Here is a 20,726-nt window from a genome sequence, read left to right on the forward strand (position 1 = left end):
GGTATGAGAATCTTTTTTCAGGATCTCACAGCTTTCCTGATCTAACTGTTCTTGATAGCAAACCTCCAGAGCTATAACCACAGGATTAGCCTTTGCTCCTCCTACTCCTTGGAGGACAGTACATTGACCTCCTCTGGTCACACTTCAGTGATATCCCTTCAGCTTTCCTTCACCAGAGTACATACAAATTAGGCCACGGCCTAGCCCACAAGATCTTCTTTGTTTGTTCTTTCCTTTTATCTCTTCATGAAAAGAGCATTATATTCTCAATGAAAAAGAAACACATATTTCAGCTCTAAAAAGTCCACAAGGAGGGTCTGGTAAAAGTAAACTTTGTGACAGAGCAGATCTGTGGCAGGTCCTTATATGGCCAGCTTCACTTCAGTTCATTATTTGCTGAATCCTTACCATCTGTAGGCACTGTGCCTGCTTATGTGGATACAAAGATACGTAAGAGAGCTTCTGTCTTCATGGATATTATAAGTTAGAAAGGGAAACTAATGTAAAAATAAATACAATACAGTCTACTATGTGTAACAATGGAAGTGCATACATGATTGAGGAATACTAGAGACGTATATAAATAGGTTTATGAGGGATCGATTAGAGAGAAAATAAATGCAAGTAAATAAAGGAAGGAAAGAAGAATGCCAAGGCCTGGAAGCATGAAACAGCAGGCTATGTGCAGGGAGATATAATTTGGTATTGCTAGAACATAAAATGCAAAGGCTAGGTGTTTGGCACATGAGAGAGGATGGTAGGGGCAAAACAATGACAGGTCTGATGTGTCATATTAAGGAGCCTGGATTGTCTCCTACAGTTCTCAACCTTGTATATTTCCACCAGTTCCAGTAGCTCACTTTGGGGGTTTTGGTAGGTGGATAGAGTAAGGGATAAAGAGAGTTCAGGACTGATTCTTATGTGTGGTTTGAAAAACCTCTCTGCTCCACCAAGTCTCCAGTCCTCACAACCAAAAAAGCCAAACTAAAATAGGCATTATCCTGGAAGTAGATGCAGAGTAAGCAAAGAAAGGCAAGGATGGATAACATCATGGACTGAATAGAAGATGACAATCCTACAAAAGCAGTTTACCAAAAAAAATTAAAAAATAAAGGTGGAAAAATCAGTAGGGAAAGATGTCACAAAAACCAACAGATGTTAAGAAAGTGGAATCAATCAACTGTCAAACACTGCAGAAAATTCAAGGAAGGACTGAGAAGTACTCTCTATTCGGCATCTAGGTGGTCATTGGAGAGAGCAGTTCAACTAAAGTGGTGAGAGCAAAAGCCAGGACACAGTGGGTTGAGGCAGGAATAGGAGAAGAGAAAGGGAAAAGAGAAATGGAGGCATCATTAAATGAAGACATTGAAAAACATTTTCTTAATCTTAAAATAAAAAAGAGATAAACTTGTTTGTATATAGATAGAAAACAGTCAGTTGAGGCTGAAGCCAGAGGTGGGAAAGGAAGTAAGTGATGAAGTAGCATCCTAGAGAAACAGGAGGAAATGGATCTAGGTCACAAAAGAGACTGACCTGGAATAATCGACCAAGTTGGGAAGAAAATATAGATTAAGGATGGTTAAGTGTAGATCCGTTTATAAAGTGATGATGGGGGCAGGACAAAGGGATGGTACAGAATAGAAAGTTGAGGTAGTTTGTTGAGAAACAAGGCTGGGGGGATGAGTGTCAGAAAATTGTTTGAAGAGAGTACCAATCATGTGCAATCTCTGGGAGGAACAGGAAATGGATTGATGAGGAATACTGAGGGCCCAGGTAGGGCTGGATATCATAAATCTGTAGAGATGCCAGTATACACAGTTGTGTGATCTTTTTCAGCAGCACTCAGCTTCCAAGATATAAATTTGGATTTGGCAGACAGGACCAAAAACTGAGCAATGATGGTGCTGGTATGAAAATAAGGAAAATGTATGCTTATAAGGCCCAGGACAGGTAGCAGGTAAAGAAAAAAAAGACAGGGGAGGGGAGTTAGACAAACGGGGAGAAAGTAAAAATGTAAAGGCATAAATGATCTAATATAAAAGTTATTTTAAGTGAAGTCTGGCACAGATGGAGCTAAGGAACAGAGTCTCGTCTCCCACAGATTAGATGCCTAAGAACGACCAAGCTGTTTTAGAGACTGAGATTTCTGGTGCCTGAGAGAGAAGGAAATATGACAAACTCACCAAACAGTCACGCTGCAGTGTCTTGCACAGAGCATTGTACATATCGGCATCCAAAAAGAGACCATCAGGGATGTCTTGTAAGAAGTCCAGGTCTTTAAGGGTGGGGAGAGGTTTCTCTCGCTCTTTTTGGGAAGCCCGCCTTTTGTAGGTTGAGCCCTTGAGGTCATATTTGATATGCATCTTGACTGACCGTGGTAAGAGATTGTTCATCACCACAATTCGAATGTTCTTACCACCTGCCTGCACACAGTACAGTCCATAGAACTTAGGCAACAAAGTCCGAGGGTTCTGGTTGAGGTTCTGAGGACAAGAAAGTAAAAAGAAGGAGAAGAGCAAGTTAGCTGATTTTCAATAAAACTCAAGGGCAAAAGCTGTCACCGCCCCCCTCCTTTGTCTGTTACATGGGATTCAGATACAATCTGCCCATAAGCCCACATTACATTTGTTTAAAATTTCCCAATGTATCTATCTCAATAATGAGATCACCACCAAGCCGAGTGGCAGGCCTACAATACAGTAAGCAGTCAGGATACTAAACATATGATGAACATATTCCTTCAGAGAGGTTTAAGAGAAGACAGCACTGAGAAAGACTTAATGCTTAGCTTTCTGTATAGTATATTCTTGTGAGTATGAAAGGAGGCAAAGGAGAGTTCCCTAACTTCTCCAGAACCTCCAAGAGGTATCAGTCAGAGTAAGAAAAAATACAGTATTGTCAAGGGAAGTAACCAACCTCATACTCTACTCTAGGGGCTGGACTAAGAATGGAAAGCAGAATCATCACTGAATTAAAACAAAAATAGACAAATGGGACCTAATTAAACTTAGAAGCTTTTGCACAGCAAAGGAAACCATCAACAAAATGAAGAGAAAGCCCAAAAAATGGGAGAAAATATTTGCAAATGAAGTGACCGACAAGTGATTTTTCTCCAAAATATACAAACAGCTCATGCAGCTCAGTATCAGAAAAAAAAAAACCCAATCAAAAAATGGGTAGAAGATATAAATAGACATTTCTCCAAAGAAGACATACAGATGGGCAGAAAGCACATGAAAAGATGCTCAACATCACTAATTATCAGAGAAATGCAAATCAAAACTACAATGAGGTATCACCTCACACTGGTCAGAATGGCCATCATCAAAAAATCTACAAACAATAAATGCTGGAGAGGGTGTGGAGAAAAGGGAACCCTCCTACACTGTTGGTGGAAATGTAAATTGGTACAGCCACTATGGAGAACAATATGGAGATTCCTTAAAAAACTAAAAATAGAGCTACCATATGATCCAGCAATTCCACTCCTGGGCATATATCCAGAAAAAAACATAATTCGAAAGGATACATGCACTCCAATGTTCTTTGCAGCCCTATTTACAACAGCCAGGACATGGAAGCAACCTAAATGTCCATCAACAGAGGAATGGATAAAGAAGATGTGGTACAAATATACAATGGAATATTACTCAGCCATAAAAAAGAATGAAATAATGCCATTTATAGCGACATGGATGGACCTAGAGATTGTCATACTGAGTGAAAGTAAGTCAGAAAGAGAAAAATAAGTATCATATATTATCACTTATATGTGGAATTTTAAAATATGGTACAAATGAACCTATTTACAAAACAGAAGTTGAGTCACTGATGTAGAAAACAAACTTGTGGTTACTGGGGGGAAAAGGTAGGGGGATAAACTGGGAGACTGGGATTGACATACACACAGTACTATACACAGAACGAATTAATTAATAAGAACCTATTGAATAGCACAGGGAACTCTATTCAATACTCTGTAATATGGGAATAGAATCTAAAAAAAGTGGATATATGTGTATGTATAACTGACTCACTTTGCTTGCTGTACAGCAGAAACAAAACACTGTAAATCAACTATACTCCAATAAAAAAAATTTTTTTTAAATCATCATTGAATCTTGTCGTTGGGTAGCAGGGTCTAAGCTAAAAACACTTAAAATAGGACAGATGAACAAAACCCCCTTTAGCCATCTAGAGACAAAAGAGATGGGAAAATCACAAAGATGAACTACATTCCTATGACAGAAGTGCTGACATTGTTTTGTCCCCCTGATGGCAGCCTCCCCAGCCTTGTCTTGGAGTGGAGTGGGCAGCTCAGGCAGCCAGTGCTCCTGGTCCTCTCACCATGTAGTATCCTGGAAGCAGCTTCTGCAGAAACTCCGCCTCTTTGTGCTGAACTGTTTTAATGATGAATTCATCATCGCTGGACACGTAGAAGAGGGAACCACTAGCCCCAGAGTTGCAGAGTTCAATCAGCGGCTCATTGCAGAGGGAGTACTGGGCCCAGAGAAAAGACAGCAAGAGGTTCAGAGATACAAGGGCATGCCCAACCAGAAATCAACTACAGATGCAATTCTATTCTAAAGAAAAACCAGAGCAAGAGTGTGGAGAGAGGGTCTTCCTTTGGAAGTATCCCTCTGATACTGGAGTCCCAGGGTCCTGAAATCTGGAAGCTTACCAAGTAATCATCAGGACGGATACCAAATAACTCCCGAAAGTAGCGGAAGGCAACAGGTGCATAGGTCTTGAACCGAAAGTCATTGTAGTGATGAGCAGGAGTCAGGTTGCTCCCTTCACTGTGGGGTTAAACAGAAGAAGCCATAACTTACCAGTTCCTGTAATTTAGGGAGTCCACACCCTGGAAAGACACTCAGTCACCCAGAGGCAGGTCAATACATCCCTCCTGAGAGAACCAAAGGGACTGGATGAGTCAGTTACATAATGGGACAAGGCGCAACATGGGGATTAAGACATGGGCACAGGGAATCATATTACCTCCTCCCGATGCATTAAATTGTTTTTTAGGGCTCAGTCCACAGGCCGGAGGCTCATGGAAACATCCAAAGGAGAGCATGTGCTCTTCAAATTCTCCAGTCCCCATATCACCCTGATTAAAATCAGGTTAAGGATTGGATGCATGCCTAAATTAGACATGAACCCTAAAATGCCCTGATGATGATATAAAAAAGCCACATTTTCTAGGACATTAACCTCTGTACCTCGGGAAGAAGATACTCTCCACCACATAGAAGTCTTGCATGAGGACATCCCGCTCTGGTTTGGTACTCAGGCTCCCCACAGTGTGAGTAATGCCTAACTGGATGGCACCTTTTAAAGCTGAAGAGGTTGTCTGAGAAACAAGAGAAACAAGAGGAAAGTTTCTAGTAGTAAATCTGATCATAGCAATAAAAACTCAGGAGAGAAGAATCAGAAGGAACACGGGAGAGCAAATGCCTTTCTAGTAGTTCAGACTAAACTGGGGCAATCCAGTTTCCCCATCCCCACACTCTACATGGCAGTTAAGCCTGCAAAGATTGGAAGAGCATGAAGATACAGAGTAGCAAAGTGGGGACTCTCTAAACAAGGTGTTCCCTCCTATCCACATCTATATCTGGAAGATACATTGTACTGAAAGAACAATCCTAGGTCTCACTCCAAAGGTTCCTGCCCCCAGAGTATATGGAGTCCTCCAAACATTTTATTCATCTGATACAGAATGTAACTAAAATTAACTGATACTCTGATTCACTGCCTAGCTACTGAAGCTCAGTTCTCTAAGGCAAGGCCTGACTGGCGTTCCAAGGACAACTGAGTGGCAAAAAAAGCTCCTGACTGAAGAAGAAAGCCTGAAAGATTCAAATTATTTCTGAGAGAAGTATTTAGATTTAAAATTATCATACTGTGGTCAAAACACAAATATAAGAGCCCCACTCTTACAATCCAGGATTTCAATGTCATGGGAAAATGTCGTATTATCTAGTTCTGTGCTGTCCAATATAGTAGTTACTAGCCACACTTGGCTATTTAATTTTAAGTTAAAGTTAATTTAATTTAAAAATCATTTCTTTGGTCTTACTAGCCACATTCAGGTATGATTAGTGGCTACCACACTGGATAACACAGATATAGCACATTTCAATCACTGTAGAAAGTTCTATTGGACAGATTTGTTCTAAGTGATTTCCCTTATCCCCCCAACCCTCACCAAGTATTACTTGTATCAGTATTCTACCTAGTCCTCACTGGGCATTAAAATTATAACTAAGGACTTCCCTGGTGGTCCAGTGGTTAAGAATCCACCTTCCAATGCAGGGGATGCGGGTTCGACCCTTCGTCGGGGAACTAAGATCCCACATGCCATGGGGCAACTAAGCCCGTGTGCTCTGAAGCCCACGTGCCACAACTAGAGAGAAGCCCGTGAGCCGCAATGAAGCGCCCACACACCACAACGAAAGATACCGTGTGCCACAGCTAACACCCAATGCAGCCAAATAAATAAATATTTTTTAAATTAAGAATGGGGACTTCCCTGGTGGCACACTGGTTGAGAATCCACCTGCCAATGCAGGGGACACGGGTTTGAGCCCTGGTCCGGGAAGATCCCACATGCCGTGAAGCAACTAAGCCCATGCACCACAACTACTGAGCCCATGCACCACAACTACTGAAGCCCACACGCCTCGAGCCTGTGCTCTGCAACAAGAGAAGCCATTGCAGTGAGAAGCCCACATACTGCAACGAAGAGTAGCCCCTGCTTGCCACAGCTAGAGAAAGCCCATGCACAGCAATGAAGACCAAACGCGGCCAAAAAAAAAAAAAAAAAAGTTTAACCTTTAAAAATTTTTTTAAAATAAAAAATAAGAATATTTTTAAAAAATAAATAAAATTATAACAAGTTTTTTAAGTGCTTGCCTCTCCAATTAGACTAGAAACTCATCTTTTTGTCTCAGTGTTCAGCACATAAAAAGAGCTCAATAAATGTCTGTTTAATTGACATGGGCCTCAGAGCCCATTCCCAGGGACAGTCAGGTCCCTGACTGAGAATGAGTTGGTCCACCTCTATCACTTCGGACAATGCAATAAAGACAGAGAACAAACACAAGAAAAATTTACATGGGCCAGACAAGGTATAGATGCCAAATAGGAGGTTGAACACTGTACCCCAGGAAACCTAAGCATCTCCAGTTAGTCCAGAACTGGGCAATTGGGTCACTCCAAGATGCTTCTCTCCTGTTTTCCCTTCACCAGTTCAATTTTCTCTTCTTGGCTATTACTACTATCTTTCCAATCCATTTGATATCTCTAGCTCAAAATCAGGTATTCTAGGCCCTATTCACCAACTGAAACTACAATCTTAAAAAAACAAAACCCATGGACTTCTCTGGTGGTCCAGTGGGTAAGACTCCATGCTCCCAATGCAGGGAGCCTGGTTTCGATCCCTGGGCGGGGAACTAGATCCCGCATGCATGCCACAACTGAGAGTCCACATGCCGCAACTAAGAGCCTGCATGCCACAACTAAGAGCCTACATGTCACAATTAAGAGTCCACATGCCACAACTAAGAGTCCGCATGCCGCAACTAAGAAACCCACATGCTGCAACTAAAGATCTCGCATGTCGCAATGAAGACTCTGCGTGCCACAACTAAGACCCAGCACAGACAAAAAACAAAACAAAACAAAACATACACACACACAAAGAGAAAGTCTTGACCTGCTGTTTATCTCTGTATCACCAAGCTGAATGGGATCCAGCCTTCACTTTATGTACATCCAGCACAAGAGACATGGTTCCCTAAAGCTAGGTAAGAATGGCCTTGGGGGCTTATTACATGTTTCTATCTAACAGGGAAACACAATTTCTTCAGCTCAGTGAAAAAGCATCCAACACCAGATTTGTTCATTAAGAACATTCTTATTTAAACACATATACAGGGACTTCCTTGGTGGCACAGTGGTTAAGAATCCGCCTGCCAATGCAGGGTACACAGGTTCCATCCCTGGTCCAGGAAGATCCCACATGCCACAGAGCAACTAAGCCTGTGTGCCACAACTACTGAGCCCACGTGCCACAACTACTGAAGCCTGCGCGCCTAGAGCCCATGCTCCACAACAAGAGAAGCCACCACAATGAGAAGTCCATGCACTGCAACGAAGAGTAGCCCCCTGCTCGCTGCAACTAGACAAAGCTGGCGAGCAGCAACAAAGACTCAACGCAGCCAAAAACGAAAACAAACAAAACGAAAACCACATATACAGGGCTTCCCTGGTGGCACAGTGGTTAAGAATCCGCCTGCCAATGCAGGGGACACGGGTTCGAGGCCTGGTCCGGGAAGATCTCACATGCTGCAGAGCAACTAAGCCCGTGTGCCACAACTACTGAGCCTGTGCTCTAGAGCCCATGAGCCACAATTACTGAGCCTGTATGCCACAACTACTGAAGCCCGCATGTCTAAAGCCCGTGTTCCGCAACAAGAGAAACCACCGCAATAAGGAGCCCGCGCACCGCAACGAAGAGTAGCTCCTACTCGCCACAACTAGAGAAAGCCCGCGCACAGCAAGGAAGAGACAACACAGCCAAAGATAAAATAAATAAATTTATAAAACAAAACAAAACCCATATATACAGATGGGAAATAATTTACCCTTTGTGAAGTAAATTCTAAAGTTCAAGTTGTGGGGCTTCCCTGGTGGCACGGTGGTTGGGAATCCGCCTGCCAATGAAGGGGACACGGGTTCGAGCCCTGGTCTGGAAGGATCCCACATGCTGCGGAACAACTGTGCCCATGTGCCACAGCTACCGAGCCTGCGCTCTGGAGCCGCGAGCTACAGCTACTGAGCCGTGCACCACAACTGCTGGGGCCCATGTGCCTGGAGCCCATGCTCCATAGCAGGAGAGGCCACCGCAGTGGGAAGGCCAGGCGCCACAGCGGAAGAGTGTCCCCCGCTCACTGCAACTAGGGAAAGCCCACGCACAGCAATGAAGACCCAACGCAGCCAAAAATAAATAAAAATAAAATAAATAAATTAAATTTATAAAAAATAAATAAAGTTCGGGCTTCCCTGGTGGCACAGTGGTTGAGAGTCCGCCTGCCAATGCAGGGGACATGGGTTCGTGCCCCGGTGCGGGAAGATCCCACATGCCGCGGAGCGGCTGGGCCCGTGGGCCATGGCCGCTGGGCCTGCGCGTCCGGAGCCTGTGCTCCGCAACGGGAGAGGCCACAACAGTGAGAGGCCCGCATACCGCAAAAACAAACAAACAAACAAACAAACAAATAAATAAATAAAGTTCAAGTTGTATGATGGCTATTGTGCAAAGGTTTAGCGTATTCAAGAAATAGGATGGAATGTGTAGAATAATATCAAGGAGACAGAACTATCCCTTCCTGGGGTAAGATGAGTGGGTTTCACCCAGACACACCTTTTTATATGTTGTCTCTCCTGAGGAATCCACACCACGGTGGCCTATTTTCTTCATGGACATGCTAGAGGAATAAGGCACCTAGAATAAGAAGAGTCAAGATTAGTACATGATTCCCATGTAACACACCAAACAGCTACAATGATGGTAAATCACAAAAAAAACAAAACATGCAACACACCCTTTTTAGGTTAAGAACATTTTATAAAATCTTCAGAAGATCCCTCCCATGGAAACACACAGCTATAGTGTTGCTCCCCAAAGAACTAAACTGACTACAAGAACACGAAGAAAACTCCAAAGGACACATATTTCACCTTTGGTTCTCAGAAAGATGACACAGAAAATTAAAATGATTATCATTAAAGAAAAGCAGAAACAGGGGAAGTAAGCAATAACAGTCCCAGAAAAAAGGGAAGACCCTCAGTTTACAAAAGCAAGACAGAAGTAGAGCTCTACAGACCCAGCTTCCTTTCAGAAACTACTACCCCTCTAATATTCAACCCGACCTGAACACTATTTGCTCAAACTGAATTCACCAGCAGAAATAATCTAGCCACTGGCAAATGCAAGTACTGCGAGCCCAAGTATTAAAAGGCTGTGGCAATAAGATGAATCCTCTAAGATAAGGGCCTCAGTGCCTCAAAGAGATTCCTGAGAACGTGGTATGGCTTTGTTTTCTACTCACATACATCACAGCCTCTGAAAAAAGGAAGAAGTAAAACCAGTGGAGCGGAGGCTAGAAGGCTATTCTCCACAGCCAAGATGCCAGCACAACAGACATGAAGGTATTCTTCATGATGTCGATACTCAAGTTAACAAGCCAGAAGGCAAAAAGACTACTGAAAATAGCATGTTACCATCTTAGGGCCTGATATTTAAGTTCTACTCTTCTTGCTAAGACCCTTAGTGCCAGAAAACCCTCAGTATATAACCTGACAGATCTTAGAAGATGTTCTGAGAAAAAAGCCTAAAATCCTATGCCAAAATGGTCCGCACTCTGAGGTCCCCTCACAAAACCCAGGAGAGATGCAAGAAGTAAAAAGAGGAATGGGAAATACTCTGTGGGAAGAAAATTAAGCAAATACAAGATACTCTGCACAAAAGAGAAAAATTTAGAATATCAACAGCTTCAGTACGGTTAAAAGAAGTTCGTCACATTCACTGAAGCTACGCAGTCAGGAGGTATTAACAGCAAAACAAGAGAATGAGCTTTAGTGTCAGACTGGCTTTGAATCCTAACCTTATTAATTACAGGACTTTGGGCAAGCTATAGAACCTCTAATCTTCACTTTTTCATCTATAAAACACGGATAACAACAATACCTACACTCATAGAGGCTCTTTGCAGGATTAAATAAGAATACCTATAAAGAGCACTTAGGGGGCCTCCCTGGTGGCGCAGTGGTTGAGAGTCCGCCTGCCGATGCAGGGGATACGGGTTCGTGCCCCGGTCTGGGAGGATCCCATATGCCGCGGAGCGGCTGGGCCCGTGAGCCATGGCCGCTGGGCCTGCGCGTCCGGAGCCTGTGCTCCGCAACGGGAGAGGCCACAACAGTAGAGGCCCGCATACCGCAAAAAGAAAAAAAAAAAAAAAAAAAAAAGAGCACTTAGGTACCTTATTTACTCTTTGGTACATTAAAAAAAAGCTCAGGGGCTTCCCTGGTGGCGCAGTGGCTGGTAGTCCGCCTGCCAATGCAGGGTTCAAGCCCTCGTCTAGGAAGATCCTGCATGCCGCGGAGCAACTGGGCCCGTACGCCACAACTGCTGAGCCTGCCCTCTGGAGCCTGTGAGCCACAACTGCTGAGCCTGCGTGCTGCAACTGCTGAGGCCTCCACGCCTGGAGCCCGTGCTCTGCGACGGGTGAGGCCACCACATTGAGAAGCCCGCGCACTGCAGCAAGGAGAGGCCCCCACTCGCCGCAACTAGAGAGAGCCTGCTCGCAGCAACGAAGACCCAACAGATCCAAAAATAAATAAATAAAATAAATAAATTTAAAACATTAAAAAAAGTTCAATAAATCTGAGCTATTATTAATATTCATAATAAACTGTAACAAAAGTAGAGTTGTATAATTACTAGCCTACCAAAGAGATGTGAGAACCCTATCTAGATTCCAAGACCCAAGTAGGGGTAAAATAAGGGTGTTATAAACAGGTATCCTTCTATCCCAGAATTAAGGTTTTAGAACCACTGTATCAATATAAAACTCACCTCAGATGCCATGGGTCTCTTGATTCCAGATGCTGTGAAAATAAAAATAAACAAACACAACCATAAGTGTATACACACACTCACACGATCTCTATCAAGCACACTGAAACAATCAGGATTTGAGTCACACAAAACCTGACAGTGAGCTCCTGCCTCTTGCTCATTGATAACAGATCCTTTTGGATAGGGATTTTTTTTTTTTTTTTTTTTTTTTTTTTTGCAGTACGCGGGCCTCTCACTGTTGTGGCCTCTCCCGTTGGGGAGCACAGGCTCCGGACGCGCAGGCCCAGCGGCCATGGCTCACGGGCCCAGCCGCTCCACGGCATGTGGGATCTTCCCAGACCGGGGCACGAACCCGTGTCCCCTGCATCGGCAGGCGGACTCTCAACCACTGCGCCACCAGGGAAGCCCTTGGATAGGGATTTTTAAATGTCCCTTCTTTTTCCTCCTCCATACTCACAGAGCCCTTATGCATATTCTGTTCTCATTCTAGTCCTTTTTCTTACACAAGTGTTCATATTTTCTCTAGGAAATATATCTGTTCTTGATACCTTTAACCATCAGAGCCAGAGGGTCTCATTTGATACCATGGCTGAAAGAGAAAGGGCATAAGAGATACCAAGATTTATTGGACAGCCTGGGCTTAATAATTTTTCCTGTAGAGCTAAAAGGGTAGGTACTCTTAGAGCATATCTATGGTGCTTTACACTTCTACTAATTATTTCAGAAAAAAGGTAAAGAGTTGGTCTATGGAAGCTTTATTTACAGTAGCCAAGATATGGAAGCAACCTAAGTGTCCATCAACAGATGAATGGATAAAGAAGCTGTGGTGTGTTTGTGTGTGTGTGTATACATATACATATTTATGCAAATGGAGTATTACTCAGTCATAGAAAAGAATGAAATTCTGCCATTTGCAACAATGTGGATGTCCCTAGAGGGTATTATGCTTAGTGAAATAAGTCAGAGAAAAACATTCTATGTTATCACTTATAGGTGGAATCTAAAAAATAAAACAGATGAATGTATATAACAAAACAGAAACAGACTCACAGATACAGAAAACTAGTGGTTACCAGTGGGGAGGGAAAAGGGGGGAGGGACAAGCTAGGGGTAGGGGATTAAGAGACACAAACTACTGTGTATAAAATAAATAAGCAACAAGGATATATTGTACAGCACAGTGAAATATAGCCATTATTGTGTAATAACTTTAAATGAAGTATAATCTACAAAAATATTGAATAACTACATTGTATCTAAAACTAATATATTATTATAAATCAACTATTCTTCAATTTTAAAAAAAAGAGTTGATCTATGGAGATGAGGAGGCTAAGGATGGGAAAATGCAATGTCAAAAAAATGGAAAAGCATAGAGTGCAGGCAGAATCTGATTCTACATCCTTCCATCCTCATCTTGATTTCTGCTGTAAAAGCAACAGGAATTTGTTGGTGTGTACTTACTAAATATATAATCAGTGGAGATGTGTAAGATAAGTGTGCAGTTAAATCTCATCAATATTATGACTTTTATCCATTTAAATGTAGAAAAACATTTCAAGAATAAGTATGTTTAAAAAGTGACTAAAAGACCATTATCTATAGAAAAATACTCTAAAAGGTTAAATCAATTCTGAAGGGTCTGCGATCCCTATAACTTTCATCCATGATCACATTGGAGACAGGGAGACAGAACTTTCTCCCCTTCATATTGAAGAATGCTGGCCTTTTTTCTTCAAAGACTACTGATATATTACTTTGATGTAGTTCTAAAGAATTCAAAATAAATAAAGATTAGCCACATTAAAGAAAATTAAAAAGAAGAATCCAATTCGACGAATCCTCAATAATATAATACCTGAGTAGGAAGACCCCAGTTCTGGTCCATATATAACGTTTAATGGTAAAACAGCAGCAGAGACAAGATGGGCTTAGGGGCAGTCAGGTAAAGCTCTAATTACTATTGTTTAAGACCAACGATCAAGGGCCCTAAGAATTTCAGAATATAGCTGGGCTCAGAGGAGATTGTGGTAGACCTTAGTAGTACAAAGGCCACAGATTAAGCATTTCTGGTACCAATAAGCAGGGTAGGAAATTTCCTTCCCCATAGTGAGTCAGAGTAGCAAAACTAAGGGGAACAGATGGTTTTCATTCCTCTTTCCAAAAAAGGAGGTAAGGGAAATGTCATCTAGCTGTTAGGAAGATGTGCTGCATAAAATGGCCCAGAAAATTAGAAAAACAGCAGAGCCCAATAATCTATGCTTTTTGCAGGATGCTTCATCTTCAGTCAGGTCAAGTTCAGGTAGGTGAAAGACCATTTTAGAACTGGAACCCTAAGCTAAAGCTTCCAAGGAACAAAAAGCCAGGATGAGTCAGATTTATGATTAAAACTGTTACTGACTTAAAACCTTTTAGACAAGAGCCAACACGCTGAGCTATTTAAAAATCAGAAGACCTGGGTTCAAATCCCTGTTACATCAGGTAAACTGTTCTCTATATTTAACTAAAAAAAGAGGAACCTGGGGCTTCCCTGGTGGTGCAGTGGTTGAGAATCTGCCTGCTAATGCAGGGACACGGGTTCGAGCCCTGGTCTGGGAGGATCCCACATGCCACGGAGCAACTAGGCCCGTGAGCCACAACTACTGAGCCTGCGCGTCTGGAGCCTGTGCTCTGCAACAAAAGAGGCCGTGATAGTGAAAGGCCCACACAACGCGATGAAGAGTGGCCCCCGCCACAACTAGAGAAAGCCCTCGCACAGAAACAAAGACCCAACACAGCAAAAATAAATTAATTAATTAATAAACTCCTACCCCCAACATTTAAAAAAAAAAAACATGAACCATACTGGAAGGTTTATGTAAAGATTAGATAAGACAAACTAAATCAGGGACTTCCCTGGTGGTCCAGTGGTTAAGAATCCGTCTTGCAATGCAGGGATGCTAGTTCAATCCCTGGTCAAAAAACTAAGATCCCACATGCCGTGGGGCAACTAAGCCCGTGTGCTGCGACTACTGAGCCCACACGCTCTGGAGCCAGGGTGCCACAGCTAGAGAGAAGCCCGCGCGCTGCAATGAAAGATCCTGCATGCTGCAACTAAGACCCACCCAAGACAGCCCAAAAAAAGATAAACTAAATCAAAGTACTTCATGGACTGTGACGTGCTATACAAATATATTGTCATATGTGAATTTTTTTTTAAAGAGACCACAGACAGTGCAAGACGGTTTTTTTTTTAATTTTTTTAAAATTTATTTTATTTATTTAGGCTGTGTTGGGTCTTCATTATTGCGTGCAGGCTTTCTCTCGCTGCAGCGAGCAGGGGCTACTCTTCATCGTGGTGTACGTGCTTCTCTTTGTGGTGGCTTCCCGTGTTGCGGAGCACAGGCTCTAGGCACGCAGGCTTCAGCAGTTGTGGCACAAGGGCTCAGTAGATGTAGCTTGCGGGCTCCAGAGCACAGGCTCAGTAGTTCTGGCGCACAGGCTTAGTTGCTCCGTAGCACATGGGATCTTCCTGGACCAGGGATCGAACACATGTCCCCTGCACTGGCAGGCAGATTCTTAACCACTGCGCCACCAGGGAAGCCCCATATGTGATTTCTAATGCAAGAGTAAAGCTGGGCCCCCAGGAAGGTTTAATGTTCAATTACCTAGACCTTCATGAAATTCTAATTAGCACCTCAAAGTTCTTGGCTCCTCCCCAAACCCTCAGCCTCCACCTCCCCCCAACATAACCTGGTGCAAGTGTACAGGCAACTGGAGAATTAGTAAGTCTCAATAAGGAAATCAGTATGCTTTCAGTTGAGAAGACAACACTGATTCTGGACTCCTTGGTCAGTACCTGGTTTATCCCTTCCTCTTTTACCTCAGAGGAAGGGATTTGGAGGGAGCTGGCAGAACCAAGAGCCAACATCCAGTCCTAGGCTGACAGTCTCTCCTAGAACACAACCTCTTCTGCATGCAAGGAGTCAATGGACCAAGTTAAACAATGGAGAAAAAACAGCAGGTAAGTGATTTTCAAGGCAGAGAGTAGGTCTGGGGCTCTCTTACTCCCTAAAAAGTTCTACTTTGCTACCCTTCCTAGTTTTATCACACAAACACATAGCTCTAGGGCTGCTACACTCTTACAAAGTACCCAGAATGAGGGTGGGAGGACTTCACTCAGTGGAATATGGTGCCAATTACTTAGCTATCTGCAACTGCAAAGCTTGGATTAATCCCAAGAACACTATAGCTGAAGCAATTGGATGGATACTGAGGTCTAAATAATAATAATCAGAACAAGTAACACAGGGAGGAGAATCGGGACCCAAGTCTTACTCTCTTCCTTGTCTGAAGTTTTGCCCCTAGGGCACAGGTCAGAGCTCCAACCTCCCAAAGAAGAATGGACAGGAATAGAAAAATATCTAGAGAATTTTATCAATGTTGCTGTAACACCCAGCTTGGTCCAGAAGAAACCCAATAAAGAGCAGAGTGATATTTCAGGGAACCAGGTACCATCCGCTAAGGCTTGACCATTTGGCCCAAGGCTCTGCCAATGAGAAACTGCCTACTGAGACTGAAGAGTCACCAGCACTGTACCTGTTCATCTCATAATCAAGCTTTCTCTTCAGAAGGAAGAGGAGCAGAAACGGAGGAAGAGGGGGGAGGCGGACGGAGGGGGGAGGAGAAGTGAGGAAAAAAAAGAGAGAAAAGAAAAGAATACCAACTCAGCATGGCAACACCCGGCTTAGCAATGCCATCCAGCCAATGTTTAAGGAGAACGAGATTCATCCTTATGGATAAGACTAGAATGTTATTCAACAGAAAGTTTGTTTTCTAGCATCTGTGTGAAAAATGATCTCTGATAAGTATATACTATCATCTTACAATCCCCATATCCACGATCCGTATTTATCATCCTCTTTTTGGGTGGGGAAACTGAGTATAGGGCAGAGTTCCAATGTTAAATTTCCTCTTCCTCAGGGAAAAACGTTTCCATAGTTTGTTTCCTTCATGACTATGTAACTCCTACTTATTAACAGGCCCTAGACCAAGAAGCATTCTAAACAACCAGCTAATGTTGCTCTACTGGAAGCAAAAAATAAAGCCATGACAAACAGGCTGCATCAGAAAAATAATGGTTCAAATAACTTAATTCTGAGTGGCTCAATAGATGATATAGAGCCAACCATGGTGATTTCAAGCCCTAGTTCCTCTGCAGAAAGATGGAAATGTAAAAGACCTACAGGACATTACCAAGGACCAAGGTACAAAACTGTACTCAATTACATATTTACTAAAAAAAGACTGGCTTGTTGTTCACCAAAAATATTAATAAATAAAAGACCTAGAGGAGCAAGGGTGTACTCACTTTGGGAATTTTTTAAAAATTCTGACCAGAGCAGGTTCAATCTGGCTGAAATTTATAGATATTAAATGAAAGTTGGTTTTTAAATAGAACAAGTTGAGAACTTAGTTCCTTCGGCCACATATGTACCTACTTGCCCATTTTCAAGCAAACAAATCAATAACAATTTATATTAAGAAAAAAATCATTCAGCAAGGGCCTTTGAGATTTTAATCTAATCTTATTTATAAGTAAAAGAACAGAGCATAAGGGATGTGCTCAAAATCACAGAGCAAAGGCGGTGACAGAGCCAGAACTGGAATCCATATTCCTAAGCCCCAGTTCAACTCTCTTTCTTCTAAACTATCTTTTGTTTTCAATTTCCTGGCCACTTGGAGTCTAGGTAGGACAAGAAACAAAGGGAACTAGAATACTTTTACAAACTAAATAAATCTCAGAATTGCTAATGGACAATATGAACATATATTTTCTTCCCTTGAGGTATCCCCTTCCCTTCCATTTTCACTGGTAAGAGGATTAAGAGCAGAGACCTCCTCCTTCAGTTCTTCTCAATGAAATGAATAACAACACTCTGTTCCTCCAGTAACAGTCATGAATGTCACTGGCAAAAACAGTAGGAAAGTATCTTTCATTTCTTTTAGTGATATTATCCTTGTTCTGAATCAGACAACACCAGTATTCTAGAGGAGCAGAAGCTATCTTTCAAGTCTGATACTTGAAAGAGCAGTTTCACAGATGTTAAGGTCCTCACTAGCAGTAGAAAGTACCTTTTTGTCTTTGTAATAAGACATGAACAACTTTAGCAGAGAGAGAAAAAAAAAGTTTTTAATTCATCTCAGATTGCAGTTTTCTTTTTGGTGTAAGTGGAACCATGTCTTGCTCTGATTAAAAGCATAAGGGTTACGATCATTGAATTTGCAACGACAAAAAGAGGGCATCTGATGGGCACTCCTGTTTCAGTGATCTTGGAATTGACTGCAGAATCAGTTACCAATCCTTGGCAAAAATCCACATTAACTTCTAAAATATTTTCTTAAAAAATGATCAATAACTCCATATATTATGCAGGGAGGAGCTCAGAATTTTGTTGCTTTTTTAGGACAGCTAAAGTCAGAAGGGGAAGTTCCCTTCTGCACTATTCTTTTGTTGAACAACAAATATTTAATCTGGTTTAAAGTCAAGTTAGTTCACAAACAGCCTTTCAGATTAGTGAGAGAGCAATAAGGTATAGTAGGTAGGAATGTGGGCTCTGAAATCAGAACACCTAGGTTGGCTAGATTTGAATACTAGATCTACCATTTGCTAACTAGGTAACTTTGGACAAGTTGGTTAAAATGCTCTAGGCCTTGGTTACCTCATCCATAAAATGGACATATAATAACATGTATTTCATAGCGTTGTTATGAGAATTAAATAAGTCCTGTATAGTACCTAACATGTAATAAATGCTCTATAAATACTAGTAATTATTACTACTATCATTGTGAATTATGAAACCCCATCTACAGGATGGGAAGGGTCAGGGGAAATAAGAGGTACAACAGAAAGGGAAAAGAAAAAGAGACTCATTTACTGAAACAAAAGGAAATGGAGTTATGGGAAGACTTCGAGGGAGACAAAAGATAGTGAACGGATTCATTTCATACTGTGGAACTGTGAGAAAAGAAGTTTCTGTGTTAAGAAAGCATATTTTTTGGAGAGGACAGAGGGAAATGGGAGCTAAAGTGAAATAATGCTTGCAAGACATCCACAGCCTTCTCAGAAGGCCATGCGCTACTACTAAAAAAAAGTCTGCAATTGTTATGGGGAAGAGGAGTTGGCTGCTAGTAACTCCAAGGAGCTCATGCTTCTTCAGCACAAATACACATCAGTTCTACCTCTCTTACGGTTGACCCCACAGCACAGAAAGTTGAAACCTAAATGAGGAAAAACAGAAAATTATCACTTACTTCTGGGGTTCTACCTGCTTAATAGCAGAATAAACACATTAAAAAAAACACAAACAAACAAACAAAAAAAACACACAACAACGCTAAAGTTTAAAATTATGAACAGGACCTGACCTGATGACCCCCAGTACCATACTGTGAAATGTTAGATGATTTTCTGCAGTTCTAGGTAAATGTCAAAAAAAAAGAGACAGAAGGAGAAGCTCAGGCAGAAAAATTCCACGGGAAAAAAAAAAAGAAAAAAGAAAAATTCCAGGAGTGATCACAAAACTTGTAACCCAAACAATTTCACACTGGAATGATTTCAGATTGGCAAAAAAATTTCAGGTATAAAGCTCCTTGCATGCAGGCTTCTATCCTTTTAGAAAAGACTGTGTATACATTTTATTTGACCGTCTTCCACTTGTGAGGGCAATTTGGTAATATCTAGCAAAAAGCCTTAAAAACAAATATGTACCATTTGTCCCAGAAGTGGGAATTTATCCTAAGGAAATAATTAGTCAAGTGGACAAAGACATATATACAAAGATATTTATTGTAGCATTGTACATAATAACTATAATTGGGTAGATATAATGGGAAAGAATCTAAATGAACAATATAGGTGACATAAGTTGTAGTGCAGTCATAAAATGGACTAGTATACAACCATTATTTTTATGTGTAGGATAAAATCCATTATTTTTATGGATAGGATGTCACAATAAATTGTTGAATGGAAAAAGGTAGAAAATTACATAATGCAATATTTTTCTAAAACACTTACCTATAAAGTCACATGTATTTATACACATAGAAAAGGTCCAAAAGATTATATACCAGAATGTTAAAATACGACTATACTGGATAGTGGGATTAAGTTGATATTTTAAGTTTAAGTTTCTATTTTTCCTTATCTATATAAATTTTCTGTAACAAATAATTAGATAATTTAACAATTAAAGGAAAAAGATACACAGGGATGGCTTTATCTTTCTCTGTTTTATAACCATTTTTCCCAGTAAACTAGCGCTCAACAGTCCCACACATACAGACCACCATCAATCCCCTCCCCACACATTAACTCAAGCTCATTACAACATATTATGCTGCTGCAGAGATAGAGGAAAAATGTGAAAAGATGTCTAGAAAGCTGCTGAGAATTCCAAGCTACAAATAAGCATGACTCCTACACACTCCTTCCCATTCTTTATTAATTATTACTTTGAGATGCCTATATAATCTGAAGCAAACATGTATCGGCACATATGATAAGAGGTTCTCTCTGAAGAATTTACCTTTCATATCCTTCAGAATATCACTTTTCTCCTATAAAACAGGTATACCTAATTTCAGCAGATCTCCTGGATACTTGAAAAATAAAGATCTAGCCTCAAAATTATGAAAATTAGCTGAGAAATCTTTAATGTTACTAAAATAATTTCACAACAGCTGAACTAGCCAAGTCAAGTGCCTAAGTGGAAACAACCCAATCAATTCCTGCTAAAATACAAAGTTGAATCATCATACCGTGTCACAGAAAATCTTTCTGAGTAACTCCGTACTGGTCTCAAGGAAGCACTCCATTTTGGTCCTTGGCCCCACCCTAAATTGTGTTTTTGATGAAAAAGGTACCCAAGGCCTTAAAAGAGGAGATAATTGAAACAAAGATATTTTCAGACAGTAAACAGCTCCAAAATATGAGTTGTTGTTCCCCTCCCCCACCCTGCTCTCAGTGTGTGGAACAAAACAGAGTTGGCTTTAATACCAGAGCCTCTCCCAGTGCTTTCAGAGCAGAAGCATTTCCGTC

General features: G+C 41.5%; 1 protein-coding gene across 3 annotated transcripts in view; it reads right to left on the reverse strand.

Moving 5' to 3' along the window:
* Positions 1–20,726, reverse strand: part of PIP5K1A (phosphatidylinositol-4-phosphate 5-kinase type 1 alpha) — a 38,855-nt gene that overhangs the window by 9,678 nt on the left and 8,451 nt on the right. For 2 of the 3 annotated variants that reach the window (XM_081255147.1, XM_081255146.1), the window contains exons 2-8: positions 18,866–18,904; positions 11,639–11,670; positions 9,425–9,505; positions 5,223–5,353; positions 4,682–4,799; positions 4,348–4,500; positions 2,184–2,483 (exon numbers count right to left, since the gene is read on the reverse strand). In XM_081255147.1, coding sequence (XP_081111273.1) covers positions 2,184–2,483; positions 4,348–4,500; positions 4,682–4,799; positions 5,223–5,353; positions 9,425–9,505; positions 11,639–11,670; positions 18,866–18,904 — 854 coding nt within the window. The remainder of the gene's footprint in view (positions 1–2,183; positions 2,484–4,347; positions 4,501–4,681; positions 4,800–5,222; positions 5,354–9,424; positions 9,506–11,638; positions 11,671–18,865; positions 18,905–20,726) is intronic. The other variant, XM_081255145.1, reaches the window with a different exon arrangement.

This window comes from Mesoplodon bidens (genome assembly GCF_964165515.1).
Source record: "Mesoplodon bidens genome assembly, chromosome: 2".
Classification (NCBI taxonomy): Eukaryota; Metazoa; Chordata; class Mammalia; order Artiodactyla; family Ziphiidae; genus Mesoplodon; species Mesoplodon bidens.